General features: G+C 44.8%; 1 protein-coding gene across 2 annotated transcripts; it reads left to right on the forward strand.

The window, feature by feature from the left end:
* Nucleotides 1-9,546: 9,546 nt before the first annotated feature.
* On the forward strand, nt 9,547-13,369 carry LOC119331458. Of its 2 annotated transcripts, XR_005160516.1 has the most exons (4): nt 9,547-10,043; nt 11,308-11,356; nt 11,639-11,703; nt 11,787-13,369. XR_005160516.1 is itself a non-coding variant. In XM_037604617.1 (3 exons), the coding sequence occupies exons 1-3, from the start codon at nt 10,038-10,040 to the stop codon at nt 12,073-12,075; spliced, it is 360 nt and encodes a 119-aa protein (XP_037460514.1). In that variant the 5' UTR covers nt 9,547-10,037; the 3' UTR covers nt 12,076-13,369. The 2 variants fall into 2 exon arrangements, 1 of the variants encoding a protein (XP_037460514.1); XM_037604617.1 differs by lacking the exon at nt 11,308-11,356.
* Nucleotides 13,370-17,546: the final 4,177 nt, after the last annotated feature.

Raw genomic sequence — 17,546 nt, forward strand, 5'->3', positions numbered from 1 at the left:
AGGACGACGGTGGGGGCGGCACCGGGGTGGGCGCCGGCGGCAGGGCGCGAGGCGGCGTAGTCGTCAATGTTCACTGCCCCCGATCTGGATCGAGGGAAGGGGGAGAGGGAGCGAGAGGCGTGAGGGATCAGGAGGAGTGGGAGGGAGTGGGGAACGAGGAGGAGTGGGGGTCGTGCGGGGGATAGGGTTACGGGGAGGGAGTGGCCTAATAGGCTAGGGGAGCGGGAGAGTGGGCCGGCCTGTGGGGTGGCCGACTGGGCCGGCGGGGTCGAGGCCCAGTGGGGAAATGGGGGTCAGGGGCCTTCTCTCTCTCTCTCACTTTTCCTTTTCTTTTAGTTTTTTTCTGGAAAACAAAAGCTACTGCTTTGCAATTATTCCGAGCACCAAATGACTCTTGTAAAATGTGCCACATGCCACAATAATTACTTTGCAATATTGTGAAGTTGCACAAAAATTGTTTTTAGCATTTGGAAATGATTACACACTTTTAGAAATTGAAAAGGCCAAATTAATTGTTGCTATACCACTCAAATAATTTCCATGAGCATTTTTAGAATCCAACAGAGGTAGGTTTCATCATGACAAATACTTAGGGAATATTTGCCACATTGTGAACTATTTTTCTGGCTCATTTGCAAATAATTGACTTGCAATTTGAATTGAATTGGACTTGATTTTTGGACAAGTGGCATTTTGTCTTAGGAAAGCATGACGACAAGGCATCATTAGGGGGATTACTGTAGCAAGATTCTCGGGGCGTTACACCATTTTTTGATGATGATTGCTTAGAAGCCTTTGGAACACTCAAGAAAGCCTTAATTTCTGCACCTATTGTTCAACCACCTGACTGGAACTTGCCTTTTGAAATTATGTGTGATGCTAGTGATTATGTTGTTGGTGTTGTTCTAGGACAAAGAGTTGATAATAAACTAAATGTTATCCATTATGCTAGTAAAACTCTAGACAGTGCTCAACAGAATTGTGCTTCCACTGAAAAAGAATTCTTAGCAGTGGTGTTTGCTTGTGATAAATTCAGATCTTACATTGTTGATTCTAAAGTTATTGTTCACACTGATCATGCTACTATAAAATATCTTATGGAAAAGAAAGATGCTAAACCTAGACTCATTAGGTGGGTTCTCTTGCTGCAAGAATTTGATTTGCATATCATTTTTAGAAAAGGAGCGGAGAACCTCATAGCTGATAACTTGTCTAGGATTTGAGAATAATCTTGATTACCCACAACCTACTAATGATAGTTTCCTTGATGACCAATTAGCTCAACTCCTCGGGACACTGCCACAGCCCCTAAATGACAGGAGGCACAAAGAACAATGTTCTCGTCACAAAAAAAATTAGTGAAATTTGAGAAGAGAAGAGTCAAAACTCTATGTCAGGATGCCTCACCAGAGCGACGAAGGGACTGAGGAGCACAAGAATTCCTAACTCTCCGATATATAATTCCTAAATGACTCAAAACATTTTTCTAGACTCAACAACGCCAATGATTCGATCAAGCAGGGGGGCTCCTAAGTCGGGGAAGGCTCTGATTACCAACTTGTAACGCCCTCCATGCGACTATATCTCCCACGTGTTGAAGCACGACTTAGAGGCATAACCGCATTGAAAGCAATGTCGCAAGTGAGGTAATCTTCACACAACCCATGTAATACATAAGGGAAAAAGGTACATAGTTGGCTTACAATCGCCACTTCACACAATTACATGAATAAAGCATTACATCAACCAGATACAATCAGGGTCCGACTACGGAACCAAAATAAAAGAAGACTACCCCAAATGCTACACAGATCCCCGATCGTCCCAACTGGGCTCCACTACTGATCAACTAGAACAAAACAACACAAAGGACAAGGTCTTCATCGAGCTCCTCCTTGAGCTTGGTTGCGTCACCTGCTCGGTAACATCGGCACCTGCAAACTGGTTTTGGAAGTATCTGTGAGTCACGGGGACTCAGCAATCTCACACCCTCGTGATCAAGACTATTTAAGCTCATAGGTAGGGTAAAAGGTATGAGGTGGAACTGCAGCAAGCGACTAGCATATTTGGTGGCTAACATACGCAAATGAGAGCGAGAAGAGAAGGCAAAAGCACGGTCGAGAAACTATGATCAAGAAGTGATCCTAGAACAACCTACGTCAAGCATAACTCCAACACCGTGTTCACTTCCCGGACTCCGCCGAGAAGAGACCATCACGGTTACAGACGCGGTTGGCGCATTTTAATTAAGTTCAACTTCAGGTTTTCTACAACCGGACATTAACAAATTCACATCTGCCCATAACCGCGGGCACGGCTTTTGAAAGTTCAAATCCCTGCAGGGGTGTCCCAACTTAGCACATCACAAGCTCTCACGGTCAACGAAGGATATTCCTTCTAGAGGGAAGACCCGACCAGACTCGGAATCCCGGTTACAAGACATTTCCACAATGGTAAAACAAGACCAGCAAAGCCACCCAGATGTACCGACAAATCCCGATAGGAGCTGCACATATCTCGTTCTCAGGGCACACCGGATGAGCAAGACGTCGGGTAAGCCAGCCCAGGGTTGCCCCTGGTAGCCTCAGAAATCGCTCAGTTGGACCAACACTTAGAGAAGCACTGGCCCGGGGGGGGGGTTAAAATAAGATGACCCTTGAGCCGGCCGACTCAAGGGAAAGAAAAGGCTAGGTGGCAAATGGTAAAACCAATGTTGGGCCTTGCTGGACGAGTTTTATTCAAGGCGAACTGTCGAGGGGTTCCCATTATAACCCAACCGCGTAAGGAACGCAAAATCCGGGAACATAACAACGATATGACGGAAACTAGGGCGGCAAGAGTGGAACAAAACACCAGGCATAAGGCCGGGCCTTCCACCCTTTACCAAGTATATAGATGCATTAATTAAATAAGAGATATTGTGATATCCCAACAAAAATCCATGTTCCAACATGGAACAAACTCCAATCTTCACCTGCAACTAACAATGCTATAAGAGGAGCTGAGCAAAGCGGTAACATAGCCAAACAACGGTTTGCTAGGACAAGGTGGGTTAGAGGCTTGGTTTAACAATATGGGAGACATGATAAGCAAGTGGTAGGAATCGCAGCATAGGCATAGCAAAAGAGTGAGCAACTAGCAAGCAAAGATATAAGTGATTTCGAGGGTATGGTCATCTTGCCTGAAATCCCGCAAGGAAGAAGAACGAGTCCATGAAGAAGACAAACGGGCGAAGTCGAACGGGTCCTCACAAACGCGACGTTATCGGAAACAACCCGAAGAAGCAACACCGGAAAGAAGCAAACAACATGGTAAACAACCACCACACAAGCATGGCACGATGCACAACCAAGTATGATGCATGTCCGGTTTAATGAAGCATGGCATGGAAAAGTGCACAAGCAACCCTACAAATTAAGTGGAGCTCAATATGCAACTCCGTTGCATATTGATGAAACACCACGTGACTTATTTAGTTCGATCTTGTTTATGTACCCAACAATATTAAATGTTGTTAAACATGGCAAGAGGGTGAAGCAAAGTAAAACTACCTATCTAGTCAAGTTTAAATGAGGCCGGAATAACAAAACAACAAATCTGGAAACTCCTCATGTGCATATATTAGGTTTGGTCCTGTTCTGCCCTAAACACAATTTTAGAGTTATTAAACATGCAAGAAAAGTGCACGATGTTAAACTATGCATTTTTCTACCCCATTTACATATAAAGTTTGTTTAAAACCGAGCTACGGTTATTAAGTTATGAATTAAATCATTTTAGCATGGCATTAGGGAAATTTGAACAAACAACATTTTAAACATTTTAAACATAGATGAAAGTGGAAAATTATTAATCTACACAAAATTCTAAGCAAGTTTCATATATAAATCATTATAATATGATGCACGGTTATTAAGTTATTATATGCATGAACATTAAGGGGTTTTCTGAAAACTGTAGTACTCTGATTAAATAGAAAAAAATGTCCTGGCAAGAAAAAAACATAACAAAGCCAAATCCATGCACTCGGCCGAAACAGAGCATGGGAGCTGGGGGGGATTTCGCACCATGGGCCAGGCCCGGTTGAGATCGAGGCGCTGGGTCAACGCGAGGCGCAGCGGAGGCGCTGCCTGCATGCGCTCCGCGTGTTTCTGAAGAAAACTGCAGCCGCAGGTCGAGGCAGCCTGGCAGGGGACAGGCGCGGCGGCGGCTAGTCTCTGGTGGCGCAGCATGGAGCCCTGGAGGCGGGGAGGAACTATAGGGCCATGGAAGGGAGGATTCAGACAAGAAGACAGAGAGAGGGCCGGAGTGTGAGCGAGAGGAGGCAAGGTGACCTGGATGCAGAGGAGGCACAGGGGACTTGGTGGCTGGCAGCGGGGCTTGCGGCGGTGCAAAATCCTGCCGGTGCTTGCCGTATCTGGCGCGGAGGAGGACATGAATGGGTTCCCCATGGACCGAGGCAGGTCGGGAACGGCAACAGAGGAGCTCCGGGGCCACGAAGAGGATGCGGGGCGCCATAAGGATGGGCGCGGGGACCTTGGGACCTGGCGTCCATGGCGGAGGAGCTTCAGCAGCGGCGCTCGTTGTTGGATGCCGAGGCGAGGAGGGGGCCAGGGACGAGGCATGGCTCGGGCAAGGGAAGACTCGGGCGCGGTCGAGGTGAACGGCGGCAGGAGGTGGCTCCCGTTCATGGCGGCACCGTCCTGGTGGCTTCCTGCAGAACGGGAGGGAGAGAGAGATGAGCTCGGGAGAGAGAGCAGGAAAAGGAGAGGTGGAGGAGGAGGAGGAGACGGGGAGCGGTGGCATGACCTGGTTGCCAGAGCGGCGAGGCGACGGGAGGAAGGAGGAGGTGCTCGAGCGGCTCGGCGACGGCCATGGGAGCTCGTGCTCCTTGCGCGGCTGCACGAGGTAGGGTCTATGGATCCATCGCTCTTTGTGGGGGACTCAGTTGCCGGCGCGGGAAGGCACCGGATGCAGGGGGGTCGAGCGAGGGAGCAGCAGAGGATGGAGGAGGAGGCGATGTGCTGCTGGTCGATTGGATCGATCCGATCTGGGAGGATCCCGAGGTGAATTGAGTGTGGCGACGGCAAGGGGAAGGATGGGAAAAGGGTCCTAATTTTTAGGGTTTGTCCCAAAAGACTAGGAGTGGAGTATATATATACCTCACAGACTAGGTTAGGGGCTACCTCGTCCCTACGATCGCAATCGGACGATTGTGGATAAAATAGCTAGGGAGCCCAATTAACAAAACGGAGATGTTTTGCAGATGTTTGGGGATGATCCGTACACGACGGTGACGACTGCTCGGGTCGGGTCCGGGACAATTTTCGGACGCGCGCGAGGAGGGTCGCGGGCTGACGAGAGAGGTTAGGTTTGACCTGGCGGTAGGTAGTGCAGAAGGCAAAGGGCTGAGAAGACAGAAGAGGAGAGGCCCGGCGACTATTTCCGGAGACCGAAAACGTCCGACGTTAGACCGGCTATAATGCCGCTATAGTTTAACGGTTGGGCTATCAAACGAGCTCCGAATGCGATGAAACTTGGCAGGCGACCTACTAACAACATCACAACACCAGATGCCAACTTTCAACCCATTTCGAGAACATTTTTCGGCCACTTATAAAATACTATTTCGGACATGCCGCGGGTGCATGCGAGTGTGTCGGGGCTCAGAACGGACAACGGAAGGAACTGGGAAACCCGGACGGATGCAAGTTTTTAAGACATGATGATGCAATGCACATGATGACATGACAAGATGCAACACGCAAGCGAATGACAAGACAACAACAGCGAATAACTGGCGGACACCTAGCACATCGGTCTCGGGGCGTTACACCTACTCTCTTCAAGGATGCTCATAAGTTTGTCCCATTTTGTGATGAATGCCAAAGAATAGATAATATAGGTAAGCGCCATGAAATGCCTATGAATTATTCACTTGCTGTTGAACCATTTGATGTTTGGGGATTTGATTACATGGGAGCTTTTTCTTCCTCTAATGGGTATAGTCATATTTTGGTTGCTATTGGTTATGTTACTAAGTGGGTAGAAGCTATTCCATCTAGTAGTGCTGATCACAACACCTCTATGAAAATGCTTAAGGAAGTTATTTTTCCAAGGTTTGGAGTCCTTAGATATTTAGTGACTGTTGGTGGTTCACACTTTATTCATGGCGCTTTCTGTAAAATGCTTGCCAAGTATGATGTTAATCATAGAATTGCATCACCCTATCATCCTCAGTCTAGTGGTCAAGTTGAACTTAGCAATAGAGAAATAAAACTAATTTTACAAAAAACTGTCAATAGGCCCCGAAAGAATTGGTCTAAGAAATTAGACGATGCACTTTGGGCTTATAGAACAACATATAAAAATCCTATGGGTATGTCTCCTTATAAAATGGTTTACGAAAAAGCTTGTCATTTGCCTCTTGAGTTAGAACATAAAGCATATTGGGAAATTAAAGAACTCAACTATGATTTCAAACTTGCCGATGAAAAGAGGTTATTTGATATTAGCTCACTAGATGAATGGAGCACCCAAGCTTATGAAAATGCCAAGTTATTTAAAGAAAAGGTTAAAAGATGGCATGATAAAAAAATCCAAAAGCATGATTTCAAAGTTGGAGAATATGTTCTTTTGTACAACTCTCATTTCATATTCTTTGTAGGAAAACTCCATTCCAAATGGGAAGGACCCTATGTTATCGAGGAGGTTTATCGATCTGGAGCTATCAAAATAAATAATGCCGAAGGTACTAACCCGAAGGTTGTTAATGGGTAATGAATAAAACATTATATCTCAGGTACGCCCATTAATTTTGAAAGCAATATTATCCAAACTATGACTCCAGAAGAACACATAAAAGAAACCTTCCGAAACACTCTAGAATCATGAAAAAGAGGAGCTACGTGATATGGTAAGTAAACAGACTCCAAAAAATCCACAAAAATATTTTTTGTCATTGGAATATTTGAAAAATGAGGAAAATAAGAAACTACCAGGAAGGTGACCCTGGTGGGCACAAGACACCAGGGCGCGCCTGGCTTGCCTGGGAAGGCGCGCCCAGGTGGGTTGTGCCCACCTTGGGTACCTTCCGGACTCTATTTTTCTTCCGTTTGCTTGTTTCCCAAGATAAAAAATCTTTATATACTCCCGAACCTTTTGACCACCATATCGCGGAGAAATCCTATGTTTTCTTTTTCCTTGCTGTTTTCTGTCAAATCTAATCCACCATGGCCGCTTCAAGCTCCTCCAAGGACAAGTTCTTCGAGAACGTCATCAACCCATATCTGCGGGAGATGATGCAGCACCCTCAAGCTATCCAAATGCAAGAGGGGTGCTCCAGATCCGCGATGTTCAAGGCCCAAAGGGGACTAGATCCATGGAGGCTAGGCTTGAAGCTATGGAGCAGGAAGTTTTCCGGTGCAAGGGGATGGTGCAATGTCTTCTCCTTCAACGAGCAAATCAACTTCCTCCAGAGCCTGATCTACGACCTTCAAAACCAAGTCTTTGAATATGAGGCAAGGTTTAAAGGTATGAGTTTGGCTGCCAGTTGCAGGACCCGTGAGACTCACTCCTCCTCTTATGATGGTGAGCCTCTGCCATGGAATCCCGAGGATAAGATCTCTACTTCATCATCACCAAAAGAAAATTGAGTATCGGGTATGGGCACTCCCCTTTGTTTTCGCCAAGCTCGTGGGAGGTGCCCCGGTATCGTATCATCTCCACTATCTTTTGCCTTTACTTATCTTAGTTTGATCCATAGTTATCTTTTGCTTTAGATGAATAAAGTTTAGTTCGATCCTTTCTTTTCGAGAGTTTTCTTAGTGATCTATCTTTTCTTAGTGATATATCTTTGTAATCATGTGCGAGATATATAATAAAGTTTAGTTTGAGTTTTTCTTTCTTTACTTACATGTTCCAATAAAAAGAAAGGAAATAAATGAAAAAGATCATATGCTAATGTTATGGTAAGTAATGATGCCTTGGAGATTGACAAACATAGCATTGGTCAATGATGCAATTCATGAAAGAATTAATAAGGGAAGAGAAGATTCACATGCAAATACACTATCCTAGAAATCTTTTGTGATTGGGAGCCCCCATCAAAATATTATATGCCAAAATTGTTGACGTTGGACAAGGAAGACAACTTAATGATTTATGTTTGTTCATATTCACATAGAAGTATATTGTCATAGATCCTTCAACATGTGGTGCTTGCCCCCTCCCATCTTTGCTTGCCGAAAATTCCGCACTAAGTAGAGATACTACTTGTGCATCCAAAAACCCTTAAACCTAAATCTTATTTTGAAGATTCCACCATACCTGCCTAAGGATTGAGTAAGATCTTTCAAATAAGTTGTCATCGATGCAATAAGGCAATAAAAATTGCTTCTAAAAGTGTTAGATCATTTAGTGTAAGAGAAAATTGAGCGTTGTACAAACTTGTGATGGTGAATAATAAAAGCGACAGACTGCATAATAAAGATCGCTATCACAAGGGAAAATATAACGTGATGTTCTTTTGCACTAAGGGATTGAGCATACAAACAAAAAGCGCATGACAACCTCTGCTTCCCTCTGCGAAGGGTCTATCTTTAATTTTTATGTATTTACTTCTATGCAAGAATCAAAGTTCCTCTTTCTATTCCTTTTTATTTTCTCTTTTGGCAAGCATCATGTGGTGAGGAAAGATCTAGGCACATATATCCAGTTGGATATAGGTAACATGAGTTATTATTGTTGACATCACCCTTGAGATGAATACATTAGGAGGCAGAATTATAAGCCCCTATCTTTCTATGTGTCCTGTTGAAATGTTTTGCTCATGTGTATATGGTGAGTGTTAGCAACCGTAGAAGACTATATGATGATTGAGTATGTGGACTTGCCTAAAGGCTCCGATATGTGAGCCTTCCTGAAAAGATGATGAATTGTAGTTGCAAAGTTGACTGAGAACATAGTTTGTTGGTTTCCAATAGAGTTTATGCTTTATACTTCGATGTTGTGATGAATTGTTACTTATTCATGAGAAGTCTATGATAAAAGAAGTCTATGATAAAAGAAGTCTATGATAAAAGTCTATGATAAAAGTTTTATGTTAAAATTTGTTGCTGTTATAATAATTAGTTCAAATGTCCGTGCGTTGCAACGGGCAAAAATTTAAACATGCTCTACATGGCGTCACACAACACTTTTTATATCCAATTTTGGCTAACGTTAGAAATAAGGTTATACTAGCATTTTCGACCATAAAATACGGACGCGAACAAGTGACCCTAATGACATTTGTCAGGACCTAATTTAGCTCCGTACTTTTATGTGATGAAAGAGTAGTTGCGCATGAAATAATCTTTAATTGATTATATTTTTCTTGTTAGAAAACACATTTTTTAAAGGTGTATTTTTGTATTTTTTTAGAACATTTTTTTTATTTTATCTTTTTTGTTAACAACCTTTTTTTGGAAAAATATATTTTATTTATATTTGTTTTTTGCACTGTTTTTGGGCTTGGCCCAAGCAGAAGGACTTGACCGACACACACATACACAACACGTACTGGCCTAAAAAACATACAACACGTACTCTCTCTATTTCTAAAAAAACGTACTCTCTCTGTTATTACTAAAAAAGACGCACCCCTTTCTATTCCCCACTCTCACTCACTTCTCCCTAGTGGACAACACCACCGCCATCTCCCATCTTCTCGTCGTTCTTGGAGGACGAGGGCAGGAAGAATATCGCTTCCGGTGGCTGCACCGTCGTGCCCTCCACCCGCGCCGCCGTATCAGCGGAATCTTGCGTGGCTCCCTCTTATTTCAGCTCCACCCGCACCACCGTTGACGGCGCGGCTCCTCTCCGACGCCTATAGTGCCTCCTTGTGCGGATGCAGCGGCTCTCCTGGCCGGTAGAGGAGGTGTGGGAGGCCCTGCTCGTCGCTGCTTCCTCGGCGTGGTCCTGCTCGTCGACGCGGAGGCCCTGCGAGGAGACGGCTCCACTGCTCTGAGCTCCTCCGACCTACTGCTGCTGGCACCATGGAGGTCCACCCCCACTCTCGCCTTCTCCTCCCTTCTTTCCATGTACCGCACTGCAGCAGAAAAATTAGTACTAATCTGCATGAAAGATTACTGAACTTAAACTGGGCAATAACATGCTCTCGTCCATTGACATTTTAGATGCGAAGTTTAGGACTAACTGAACCAATAGATTTGCAGAGCAGAGGGCAAGGAACTGGTTAGAAGGTTCAATTATGTAACTTTTGGAAAGTACAGTTAATTATTGCATGATTAAACTACACTTGAGCACCTGTCCCTAGTAGCACATAATTAAATGTAATGATTGCATTACTTTGTATGCTTTTCTGAATAAAATGCAGAGTGTAGATATGATCTAAAATAAGAGAGGACGAAACTTGTTAGGTGTTCCCGGCTGGGTGTCTCCTGTTTGTTCATAGTCATAGATGTATCTTTCATTCTGGTTACTTGTTGCCACGTCTAGAAATAACATGCCTTCGTCGCCTGGTGTCCTTGCCGCCGCATTCAACCTGTGCACCAAGACCCCTAGCAGCTGCAGTTGGAGTTGATCTAGCTGTGTTTGGTGTTGGTGTTGCTGCTTGTTTCGTTCCTTGGCATCCATTAATGGAGATTGCAACTCAAATGGCTTGCCTGCACGAGTTTTGGAATGTGTAAGAATCTATTATTTAATAAAAATAAATGGCTTGCCTGGACGAAAGTTTTGGAATGTGTAAGAATCTGTTATTTAATAAAAATGATATACTAATTAGGATCGATAAATGTATCAGCAACAACGTTTAGTGTGTTATTTAATAAAAAATATAAACTAATTAAAAATGATACATGCATCAGCACAGGTCTTGAGCGCTTGAAGATTCTGTAAAGAACAGTGACAGAACCGATGAACCATGTGATATCTAATAGTCTAAGTCCACATGGTTAGCATGCTAATGGTGTGCTAATATACTTTCTTTTTGTTGGATTCTAAAGTGATCATCTATCATTGCATCACAGACTGATAATGGTGATGAAGAACTATGTAGTGTCTATGTGCCAACTGCCAACCAATCATCTATATATTGGTGGTATCTTTTTGGTGAACTCTGCGGAAATTGTATTGGTGATATCTTTTTGGTGAATTCTGCGGAAATTTTAAGCTTCCTATCATTTCCACTGTTTTCTTCAAAAGATAATTATTTGATGTCTTCTATAGTAGCTCCTTTAAATGTTAAATCGTATCAGCACTTTGAATACTATATACTGTTTTTGTTTTGACCTTTTTTCATCGTAGGACCTTTTGTCTTCAAAAGATGACTTCCGTTTCTTTGTTTGTGCTATCTGTAAGTACCTCTATGCCCTATTTGGAACCATGGTTACTTATCCTAGTCCATCATAGTTTATTAATCAGTTGTCCCTTCTATATGATCTCGTTTCATAATTTTTGCTCCCAGATCTATATTCCTTCTGTAGTACTGTAATGTGAAGTCTGATGTTGTTGTGAACTACATCCATCATTGTCTCTCCACTTAGAGATAAACACAATTAAAGTTGGATCATATTGCTTTTAACAACCATAACTTCTTGTGTTAATGTAATTCATTACAACTTCATTTTATGTCCAGCTACGAGACTGGTTGGACCTCTCACTCAATCATGCTATGCCATTGTCCATTCTCATACCTTCAAGGTAAATTCTCTTGATATATTTCTCGGTGGCTACAAAAGTACTATTTGGGCTTGCACCCTTACTCATCTTTCTAATGTTGTCAGGGCTTTTATCGTATCTAGGAGAATGAAACCTGAGGAGGCTGCTGTGGCAATATTGTCTTCTCTACCAGATGAAGTTGTGGATATAGTTTTTATAGTATTGCCATCTAAAGATTCAGTTTCTGAGAGGAGGAAAAAACTGGAATTCCTTGAGATGCGGGAAGAACTTATCAAGGTGATGTATATGTCTTGCAAATATTTAAAATGGACTATTTTTTACTTCATCTGCAAATGCAACCATGATCTTGTTGTAGATATGAAACTCACATTGGTCGTACTTCTGGTAATTTAATACTGAGTGGGGCATGTAGTCACTCTTTTGTTACTAATTTATTTTCTTGGCTCAAAAGTCATTCATATTATGGACTTCTTTTGTCTAACACCCCATGTAACATGCGCTGCTACTACATATCCTGTCATGCGCTTGTTCTGTCATGATTCAAGCTCGATAATCTTTCCTGTTCATGCCCTCATGACCTCATGCATTTCATGGATTGGGAAGCTATTCATGCTTTACGCTATGATTTTTTTTCTTGAACTCTTGGTAACCCTGCATTTATGAACTAGATGATACCCCGCACGTTGTTGCGGGAATGTTTTGCAATATATTCAGTTAGAATTGGTTGTATGGAACATGAATATTTGGAGAATATATAATATGAGAAGCTGAAAATAAATATGATTTGTGGTGCTTGATTATTGTATAATGTAAATATCATAATAGAATGTAAATTCTCATGCATGTTTACATGTTGAGGTGGTTTTTTATTATGCATGATTGCATGTTGTGGTGCACCTTCCTCCATGCATGTTGAATGATGAGGTGGCATACTTGCATGTTGAGAGAAATAGGCTAGTGGGGGCTAGCTATTTAGACATAGAAGATTAGTGCAATAGCCTGTAGTCTCAACTGTAAAACTATCATCTCATCTTGTCTGAACCAGATCAATATTCACACTGGATGGGGAAAATTGTATTAGTTTATTATCTTTTCTGTGCTTTAGGGCCATCCATAATAAAAATTGTTTCATGGGATCTATTAGCCCAGTTTTAGACTTTTAGTTGATAAATACCCGGTAAGTAGGTATTGGGATTTATGATCGTTTGGACCCGATTATTTTGTTGTTTCCAACATAATGCTGCGAACATTTGAGAATTATTTGATGTCCTCTATAGCAGCTCTTTTAAATGCTAAATCCTATCAGCAGTTGTGAATCATCTATATACTGTGAAACCGGCTGTTCACTTTCCCGTATCTATATGCTGATGTAGATATCTTTAGGAATATATAAAATCCACGTCCTGACTGATGTATTTACAAGAATTGTCTTATTTTTGTTTTTATTGGCTTCTCTATATGTTAATGTAGATATCTTTAGGAATATATAAAATTCATGTCTTGACCAATGTATTTACAAGAACTGTCTTATTTTGCCTATGTATGTTCTCAGTAGTTTTGAGTTATATCGCTTGTACTCCTTTGCTGATCAGCATGTAATCACTCTTTAAGACTAGATGATTAATTGTTTTATTCTAATATAAAATTACAATAGTAGGACAGGGGCACGGGGCCATATATGTCTATGTTTGCCCTTAGAAGCATGAGGAGGTCATTGCTGATTGTAAATTTGATTTGTACATACTTGGCTCGTTGTTTTTGCTGTCAGCGGCGATACCGGCGAGACGACGTGCAAAGCTGACTTGTTAAGAAGGATCGACCAAAGACTTTTTTTTTCCGAAACGGAGGCAAAAGTTTTGCCTCATCGATTAATTAAGAAGAAGAGAATTGCCCAGTTAATTAATGAAAAACCGGGCAAAAACCAATACAAACGGAGCACAAACGAACTACTCACACGACATGAAACCCCACAACCGCACTCAACCGCACTCACACGGCATAAAACCCCACAACCGCACGGTCCGTCACACTCACCGAAGATACAACATCCACAAATCCAGAGGCACCTCCCAACCCACAATGACAACCCAATCAAGCAGCCAAAGACGTCTTGCCTTTGGCGCCACTCTTGCGATTGCCCACCTTCTTTTGTTTGTCCCTTATTGGCGTTCCTGTTAGGAGGCAAGCAATCGACCTACCTAAACCAGGTCTAGCAACTTCAACGCTGGCTAGCAAGTCACAAAGTTCCTTCGCGAAGAGAGCATTTGAATTTGGGGTAGGTGCCAACACAAGTGGCTCCGTGGTCATGCCACTCACAGGCATCACCTGCCCGATGGACACAGATGAGGGAACGACGACAGCATCTAAAACTCCGCTCTCCATGACGTCGAGAGGTAGGATGTTTGACACCTGACAAGGCTCCATGGGGGGTGGTGAGGACGCCAAATCCACCTCCGAAGCCTGGGGAGAGTCCAACTTGAGTTGCTCCATCGACAAAGGTGAAACAAGTTCCCCACTCAACATCTGCAGCTCGGGCATGATCTGCAACACCGGAGACACTACCTCGACGGAGGCCACACCCTCGAAGTCCAGCAACACTTGGGGCGTCGAACTGGACCCAACACGGGGCGAGAAGCCAGAAGCACGAGGGGAAAAGCAGCCATAGAGATCCACATCATTGTTGCCCTCGAAGTCAACGACAAGCTTTGGCAGAGGAGGCGACATAGGAGGGAGTGGCGCCTCGGCCGTCGCAGGAGATAGCCTGCCCAGAGCAACCTCTGCACGCTCCAGAAGGCTCCCAGCCCGCAGCAGCCATCCGTGCATTGAATCAACCACATCACTCAGAGGCTGAATCGCCTTCACCATCTGCAAGGAAGCCATGCCTTGCAACTCAGAGCGTAGCAGCTCGGCTTGCGCAGTAAAGACAGACTTAAGTGCCACCTCAGCTGAGGCTGTAGAACCAGCAGAAGAAGAAACAACCGACGCCCAGGAGTCACATTGGATCGCCTTGGAGGAAAGCGTGGCATTAGAGTGGGCTTGACATGAAGGTGGATGAAGATGATGAATGGTGTCGAGGCGAGACAATGACGAAGCAGTAGGGTTATCGAGCAAGCTGAGGGGACGCCAAGCGTTCCGACACTCATGGACCCGATGGCCGTTCCCCAGGCAGTGAGAGCACCGAAAGGGATCCGTGCACTTCGCTGCACGGTGTCCAGTAACAAGGCACCTGCAGCATCGGCCATGGAGCCACGCAGGGATGGGCCAAGGGGACGAAGCCGGAGCTCGAGGCGCCAGACGATGTGAACCATGCCGCGGCCGCACCTCCTGCCAACCCACGCAGGTAGCTGCCTCATGCTCAGCGCTCACCCCGCTGGAGCACTTGGTAGGCAGCGGCGTTTGCGGGGCCAGCTCAACACCATCCTCATCATCTTCGTCATCGTCGTCGAGGGAGCTCCACAAAGACTGCACCATACCCGCAGCCAAAGCATCAGGAGCACCCGAGGCAGCCAGTAGCTTTCTAGCCCTCAGGTCGGAAGAGGGCCCAGTGACATGACCGCCGTCTCCAGCAGTAACGACGGGTGATGCGGTAGGTGTTGGCGTCACGAGGACCAGCTTGGACCTTGCCGGCGACTCGGGCATGGACGGAACCTCGCACGAGACCTGTCGCCCCTGCACGGTCGGGTCAGCCTTGCGGGAGGCGAGGGAGGCCGCGGCTAGGCCGCGCGCGGATGGCGGCGGCAGACGGGCCGGGGCGACGCCGGCAGCAGGAGAGGCCGGGACGGCTCCCATCGTCGGAGCAGCAGGAGAGCGAGGCCCGTCCGAAGTTCGCCGCGAATCGGCCGTGGGAGAGGAGACACGCGGGGGAGGAGGCGTCGGAGCCTGGCCGTCACACGCAGAGCGAACGGAGGTCGAGGCAGAGCAGCAGTAACCGGACGAGGCCGCAACACCGGAGGACTGCCGAGGAAGAAGCGGGCGGCGGCGCCGCGCGCCCACCCGCGAGCGCGAACGGGAGACGCCCATCTCCTCACATGAGGCACGCAGCAGAGCAGGGGCACCGGATCTGACCTCGGCGGCCGCAGGGGGAGGACGGCTGGAGCGGATCTGGCAGCGCCGCGGGCGGACGCTCACCACAGGAGCTCATTGCTCAGGTAGTACATGCATCCCAAAGACTTGATATATATTGGATTAAGGGGATTGTACATGTACATTTATAGCAGCAATTGTATCTATCTAAATATGATATGGAGTCCTGGAGCCATTAGGAGTCATACTTGCACTTTTGAGATTGGATGGAGTTTTTTTGGACGGAGTGGTTTCTTCCCAGTTTTTTTTTTGAACTCTTGATTTCTTCCCAGTTTATTTGCACGTATGTGCAATGTTCGGTTTCCGTCTTTTTATCCAATCGAGTGGAACGCCTTTTTTTGGAATCGATCAAGCGTGGTAGGGTCGGCGAAATCACTAATTAAGAAATACTTGTTGCAAAGATCACTTCAATTCCTCTAGTTGCGACAAGTGGTTCACATGCAGCGCGCCACTTGTCGTAACCTGATAGTTTTTCCTTTTTTTCGTAGATCCGTTTGTTCAAAATGTTTTATCTCTCAAACCGTGCGTTCAAATTCGAACTGCTTTCGCCGTTGGATTACTCGCGTTGAGATTTTCAAAATTAGATCCCATGTTGATAGGTTTTGATGAATTTATTTTCATGAAAAAACCAGACAAAAAAACCGAACTGGGAGCACGGGTTTTTCCCAATCCGAAAGAGGCACGCCCGTGCCTCTCACGAAATCACAACTATGCCTCTCGCGGAAGTAAAACCATGACTCTCGCGGAAGAAAAAAAAAGAAAAAACATGTTTTTTTTCCATTTTCAAGGAGGCACGGCCGTGACTCTCGTGAAAGCACAACAGTGACTTTTGCGGAAGCAAAACCGTGAGTCTCGCGAAAGGAAAAAAAAACAGAAAACGCGTTTTTTTCCTTTTCGAGAGGCACGGCCGTGACTCTCACGAAAGCACAACCATGCTTCTCGCGAAAGCAAAACCGTGACTCTCGCGAAAGAAAAAACAGAAAAACGCGTTATTTTTTTTTGTTTCCGAGAGGCACGGCCGTGACTCTCGCGAAAGCACACCCGTGCTTCTCGTGGAAGCAAAATCGTGACTCTCACGAAAGAAAAAAAAATAAAAAACATGTTTTTTTCGTTTTCGAGAGGCACGACCTTGACTCGCGAAAGCAAAACCATGTCTCTCGTGGAAGCAAAACCGCGACTCTCATGAAAATAAAAAAAATAAAACGTATTTTTTCGCGCAAAATATTTTTTTTTTCAATTTTTTTGTTTGAAAAGTGAAGGAAGACCGGTGGAAACCAAAGGGTTGAAAAAACCTGGGAAAAACCATTTAAAAGCCGAAAACGCGTGCGAAAAAATAAAAAAAATCTGGAGGGAGTGTCCAGAGCGCGACACGTGGTGAAAGGCTGAGAGGCACCAAGTGGCGCTGATCGTTGCGAAGCTCCTGAAGAAGCACTTGTTAACTAGTTGCTCTCGAGGGTCGGTCGCTCTATTCCAGTTAGGAACGCTAGCTGGGCTTCGGCCGGTCCATTGGATTGAGTTAGCCTGGGCCGACCAAAGATCCATCGCTAGGGTTTCCTAAAAAACGAGTTGATCGCTAGACCGACTAGAGCAGATTGATCGTTGGGGTAAATATACTTTTCAATCTCATCCATCAATCTATGTGATTAACATAAAATCAACAGATATAATAGGGTGACATATGGAGAACTATGAAATCCTCCGTCCTTTAATATTAGGTAAAGATTCACATGATGCTTCTATGTCCGTATTTTGTTTTTACCGACACCTCCCTCTCTAAGTAT

The sequence above is a fragment of the Triticum dicoccoides genome, chromosome 7A (assembly GCF_002162155.2).
Source record: "Triticum dicoccoides isolate Atlit2015 ecotype Zavitan chromosome 7A, WEW_v2.0, whole genome shotgun sequence".
Classification (NCBI taxonomy): domain Eukaryota; kingdom Viridiplantae; phylum Streptophyta; class Magnoliopsida; order Poales; family Poaceae; genus Triticum; species Triticum dicoccoides.